This window comes from Lactuca virosa, chromosome 3, assembly GCF_052849685.1.
Source record: "Lactuca virosa cultivar CGN04683 chromosome 3, Lactuca_virosa_CGN04683_v6, whole genome shotgun sequence".
In the NCBI taxonomy this organism is placed as follows: Eukaryota; Viridiplantae; Streptophyta; class Magnoliopsida; order Asterales; family Asteraceae; genus Lactuca; species Lactuca virosa.
In genome coordinates, this window is record NC_136428.1 from 67,846,224 (window position 1) to 67,852,275 (window position 6,052).

General features: G+C 39.1%; 2 protein-coding genes across 2 annotated transcripts; one reads left to right on the plus strand and one right to left on the minus strand.

Annotated features, from left to right (window-relative positions):
- On the plus strand, positions 1 to 1,483 carry LOC145165891 (integral membrane family protein). Its single transcript, XM_079084808.1, has 5 exons — positions 1 to 390; positions 480 to 843; positions 926 to 996; positions 1,088 to 1,186; positions 1,273 to 1,483. The coding sequence occupies exons 1-5, from the start codon at positions 91 to 93 to the stop codon at positions 1,369 to 1,371; spliced, it is 933 nt and encodes a 310-aa protein (XP_078940934.1). The 5' UTR covers positions 1 to 90; the 3' UTR covers positions 1,372 to 1,483.
- Positions 1,484 to 1,485: 2 nt separating this feature from the next.
- Positions 1,486 to 5,050, minus strand: LOC145165890 (E3 ubiquitin-protein ligase ORTHRUS 2-like). Its single transcript, XM_079084807.1, has 9 exons — positions 4,484 to 5,050; positions 3,757 to 4,289; positions 3,433 to 3,558; positions 3,234 to 3,333; positions 3,087 to 3,148; positions 2,894 to 2,996; positions 2,667 to 2,811; positions 2,364 to 2,581; positions 1,486 to 2,277 (listed from the first exon to the last, which is right to left on the minus strand). The coding sequence occupies exons 1-9, from the start codon at positions 4,949 to 4,951 to the stop codon at positions 1,702 to 1,704; spliced, it is 2,331 nt and encodes a 776-aa protein (XP_078940933.1). The 5' UTR covers positions 4,952 to 5,050; the 3' UTR covers positions 1,486 to 1,701.
- Between the last annotated feature and the right edge of the window lie 1,002 nt (positions 5,051 to 6,052).

Sequence of the window (6,052 nt, forward strand, 5' to 3'; positions counted from 1 at the left end):
GATATAGTTTTGGCATAATTTGATACGGTTTTGTAGGTGTGCAGGTGTCGATAACCGTGACCTCCCAACCTAATAAACCAACAACCAGCAATGAGCATCCTTGTGGCTATGGCTATGGTTACTGCAACTTCATCACCTCCTGCTCTTCTTTTCTCCGATACCAAACTCCCCTCCTCTTATGGCTACATGAAACTCACTTCTACTCACACCAACACCACCACCACCACCACCACCCATCTTTTTAGGGTTTCAACACAACTCCAACTCCATAGACACAGAGAGGTCAAGTGCCAAGCTGCCGGAGACGACGGTTTATTGGAACCTCCAACTCCAAGAGTCTATCAAGGAATTTACGGCCCCTGGTCCGTTGATTCCTCCGATATCCGTGAGGTGACTTATTCACACATTCAATCTTAATACTACCATATGCATATCATCATTTTCATTCATTCAGTTGCTGTATGGTGTTGGTGTTGCAGGTCATTTCATACAGGTCCGGATTAGTTACAGCTGCAACATCCTTTGTTCTTGCATCATCAACTGCTTTCCTGCCTGACGATTTCTTCGTCACTGATTTCTTGAAGCAAAATATCGATATTCTGTACGCAATCGGAGCTACTGGATTAGGGTTATCACTGGTTTTGATTCATATTTATGTAACTGAGATTAAGAGAACTCTTCAAGCGCTATGGGCTCTTGGTGTTGTCGGATCATTTGCAGCAAAAATATGCCTCGCTCAACCTGCAGATGGAAGTTTGATACGATATGTCATCGACAACCCTTCTGCAGTCTGGTTCGTTGGTCCACTATTTGCAGCCCTAACTGGTCTTGTATTTAAAGAAGGTGATCAATCTTTTTTTATGAAAAGTGAAAACAAAACAGATTGTTTGAATTCTTATTCGACTGATTAAACAATCAAAAACAGGACTTTGCTATGGGAAATTGGAAGCTGGTATTCTAACATTCATCATTCCCTCGGTTCTTCTCGGACACCTGGTACAATTCTTCTGAAACCATTTTCATTGATGATTATTACTTCACTTTCACTCCATTTATCATCGTCTTTCTTTGTTTTTTTCTGGATCAGAGTGGTTTAATGGATGATGGTGTTAAGGTCAGTCTCCTTGGCGTTTGGATGGCACTTTTTGTTATATTTGCAGCAAGAAAGTTCACTCAGCCTATTAAGGTAGATTTCATTTCACATTCTGTCGAATTGAAAATTTGTAACTAAAAACACACATATTTCTGATTAACCCTTATATGTATTTCCAGGATGACATTGGAGACAAATCTGTGTTTTTGTTCGATGCTCTGCCTGAGGAAGAAAAGGCAGCTTTGGTAAAGAAACTTGAGCAACAACAGAAGTCCTAAGAATCATCAATGTACATCCATCCTCACATTCATTACAAATATACTGTAATAATAAACATAATCCTGTAACAAATTTTGAGCTATAGATAGAAGAAGTTCATAAACCAGTAAATATGACACCAAAATAGTAGGTAGATTATATAAACCAATATATAGTCATATAAGTTTCATGACTGTTACCAAAATAAGACTACTACCAGTACCAGACTTGAAAATGGCATTACTTTCCAAAAATTGCCCATATCAATCCACAATCTTGTTAAAATAAAAAAGAATCAGACATGCTAAATGAACCATGAAAAAGACATTATTACCCTCCTATTCCTCCTGCTAAGCCACTGCCTTCTTGCTTCTGGTATTGGCTCCTGGACTTGAAGGTGATGGTGATGCTGCAAATTTTCCACCACCATTTTTCTTCTTCTTTGGAGTCTTGTTGCCTCCCTTTCCTTCTTCATCAACCTTTGGATCTTTTGTTTCAGTCAACTCTGGCTTCACACTTGCAGACTCCTCCTCATGTAGCTTCTTCTTAGGTGTGTTATCAGTAACACCTGCTGCTTTCCTTTTCTTGTTAGCTTTACTTTTAGGTGAAGCTTTTTCAATGGCTTCCTTAGCTTTACCTTTTGGTGAAGCCTTTTCAATGGCTTCCTTATTATCATTTTCCTTAACATCTGAATCATCAGATACAATTTTCCCTACATCACCTGCCTCCATCACCTCATCTTTCACATCAGCCTTTGACTCTTCAACTTTCTCATCAACCTCAAGATTCATATCCTTTACTTCCTTATCTTTATCTTCTTCCATAACATCACACTTCTCATTTTCTTCTCCAGAACCTGCACTTTCCTCTGCTTCTTTCGTCTGCCTCTGAAGTGATTCAATCACACTCATCAATTCTCTATTCACCTGTCAAAACAATAAATGAACATGCTTATTTAGATTCATCACAGATTATAACCATTACTACTTTGTATGGGGAAAAATAATAATACCTGTGGATTCTGGAGGTATTCAGAGATGTCATTAGTGCAAGATGGGCATTTCATGACATTCTTCTGTGCCCTAAGTGTTCGCCTTCCTTCACATGTCCTCTCCTTTATAAAAGTTTGACCAGAAAAAGCATTCTCCAAACATGACTTACAGAAATTATGTGCACATGGTGTTGTAAGAGGAAAATTCATCACGTTGTGACAAATAAGACAGCAAAACTCTGTAGTACAAGATATACTTAGCTCATCAGATAAACAAAAATGGTTTTTACTTTTTATAAAAGTATCAAATAGTTAAAAACTGACCTTTCAGGAGTCTTTCACTCACAGACATCATATGTGTTTTACGCCTGACAGTTCTTGGAACTTTGCCAACCTCCATATCACCAGTGTCAGCATGCTTTCTGCTTCCAGGTGGAGGAATTTTCCATAGCCAAGAAGCTTTTTCCTCCTGCAAATATCAGGGTTTATCAAAATCTTTGAATTGTAATAAGATCATCGCTATAAAAGACATAAGAACAAGATTATCTCACATCATAATCCCAGGAAGGAGAACCCTTCCTATCTGTTATATCTGTTGCTTCCTTGAGCTCCTTGATGACAGGTAAAGGCCTTGGACGATCACCAATTTCATCACTGCAAATTTATAATCAAAAGTAAATAACTTTAATAAAACCCATTTAGAAACTTCATATAACCATTGAAATCATGAGATCAATCACAAACCTTGTCCATGGAGCAGGATCATTATCACAGCGAACAAAAAGATACCTGCATACCTTGTATCCCTGTTATAAAGTAAATGTTAAACACCATTTTAGAAAAAGAAAGAACATATAATATCAAACAATTGTGAGGTGTTCAAAATCTTACTTGAATTCCAGGTTTCCTCCAGCATTTTTCAATCCTGTATACTCCATCATATCTCACCCCTTTCTCAGGTGCATAAGAAGAACGTTTTTCCTTGTGTGACCTGTTCATTTAATAAACATTATAGTAAGACACTGATAATATTTTGAATCTACACAGATAGGAATACGGTAGCAAGATTCATAGTTAGATAAGAACATACCTTACAACACGTACAGGGTAGCCCTTTTTGCAGCTAACTCGTAAGGCTTCATTTGATTTATCAAACTTCTGATCAAATGATTGAGTCTTGTTTGTCCTTTTGTTCCCACTCAAGTCTCTTCCACCACTGTCCATAAGAAACAAGGAAAGATAGATTAGAATTTGTCACCATCAAACACACAATGCTACTCATTGGTGCAATAGAATTATGCAACATGAAGTCAAAACTTCCAAAAAGATGATACTGGTTTTGGTATCAAAGCCCATTTACTGCCAACAAAAATCACATCAAGAAACAAAAAAAGCCACACAAAACATTGCATACCTTCCTGTGTATAGGAACCACTCTCCATGATCTTCATCATCTTCATATCCTCCAGATAGTGCCACCGATTGTGCACCATATTCAGACTGACCACAAATCCCAGCAACATGAGGAAGATGAGCCCCCCATTGTCTACATTCCATACGATCCTCCCAAGTTTCACCAACAAGAACGCCCATTCCTCTCTCTGGGTCATTCGCAGCAGTAATGGGTCCAAAATGATCTGGAGGAACTGTCACGAATATCTTTCCACTGCATGCATTAGCCTTCCCTGTCTTCTTCGCCCTCTCAGTGGTGTACGCTTTGTCTGGTTTGTTCTGATTCAGAACAGAAAAGTAGGCTTTAGGTGGACCTGAAGCAGCATTTGACTTTGTCATCCTCGCCATCCTGATTGCTATAACAAGGGATGAGTTGATTCGAGGCTGACTCGCCATTTTAGGAGGAATCGAAGTTCTACAAACGACACATGTTCGTTTCCCCTGGCCAACCCATTTCTCGAAGCACTTCAAACAAAAGTTGTGACCACAGGGTGTCTGTAACATGAACAGATAAACTTTAAATAGTGCTACTCAATGAAATTAACTTGTTAAGATATTTTCCATAACGAAACCATTGAAACTTCTTTTGGTGGTTTAATCAACAAAGTTTATAAACGATTAAAAGAACAGAGCAATGGATCTAAACCTATGTTAATCACTTTTAAACAAATAGCTCTAAGAAACATTACCGTGACTGGTCGCTCCGGCAGCTGCATGCAAAAGGAGCAGTTAAAGCTACTGCTGAGAATCTTTAGAACATCGGTACCACCGGCGCCGGCGGCCTCTATTTTGTCATCGGCCGGTTTATCGCCATCGTCGGAACCTCCTCCACTCAACAGTTGCTGGCGTCTTTTGGCCTTCTCTTGGTCGGAGAGTGAAACATCAGACTCAATGGCTCGAATGGCCGCAACAAGCGCACCGGACGGTTCAGATCCCGATGTGACGTTAGAGGGAGGCGGAGAAGTAATGAGATTTGAACAGTCGGGACACTCCCATTGTGCAGCATCGGCTAGGGTTTGGGGACGAGCAGAAAGACAATCAAGATGCCAGGGAGTGACGCAGGTCTTGCAGGTAATCTTCTCTTCTTCCGGTGGGTTGATTTTGCAGATCATGCAGCGGCCGTCTCCGTCGCAGGGAAGGTCGCTATCATGCGCCATGGGTGGGATAGAGGGAGGGAAGGAGGGAGGGAGATTGATTAGGTATATGGGAGTAAGATCAGTAGGTATATGCTTGATGATGATGATGATGATAATGTCGAAGACGATGATGGAGAATATATTATATTAATACCCGGCAACTTTTGGTGCGATGAACAGTGCATTTGAAATTTTTGGAATTGGGGAAATTGAAAATATTGAAAAAGTTTGGATTTGAATTTTCCCTCGTCTTTGCGATTCCAAAAATGGGAAATATTTTATGGCCTCACAAATCTTGGATTGAAACCATTTTTCCACGTTCACAACTTTCTCTCAAAAAATGTCACGTATTTTCAAACTCCATGTACATGGCATCAAGTATTCATGTTCTCCATTTTAGCTTTGATACTTAACCCAATCTAATCTAATTTTTATATTAAAAAATTAATTTTTCTCTTATCCTACAAATTTTTTTGTTAAAAAATTCATACCACCGGTGGACCCTTATTTTAGCTTGTCTATAGCACGTATTAGAGAAGGATGAGCCGCATGTGGGTGAAAAGTCTCTCTAATAGCAGAGAGTGATAGTACGATTGATAGGTCTCATCAGAAGTTCTGGTTGGTATTGTTGTTATAAGTCCATTCGGGGAGTCCGTTGCATAAAAAATAAGGATTTGAGTCTTAGAAATATTGTTTCCCCATTTTCATACGAATAGTGAGAAATCTCAGAGTTTCTCCATTTGGAATACCTGAACTCGGTGTTTCCTCAATCTGAATAGATCAATCTGGATTATAAGCCAGCAAGCCCGAAACAAGCAAGTGTGAGCCTGCTGGCAAAGAGAATGTTAGTGAGTCTTAGCCATGATCAGACGAATGGTGTCAAATACGAGAAAGAAGAAAGAGGAAAATGAGACATTCAATCATGATTTAGCAGGGGCAGTTAGACGGGGATGTTTGTTTGTCCTCTTAATGATCCCATTAAGAAGTTAGTTCTTGATCGTTCAGATTCAGAGTGTTAATTTCTATTATGTTGGAAAATATTAGAAACATTAAAACCGGAATTTGGATACCAAAAAACAAGGAAATCAAAAAGGGTTACAGACAAATAAGATTAAATTATTT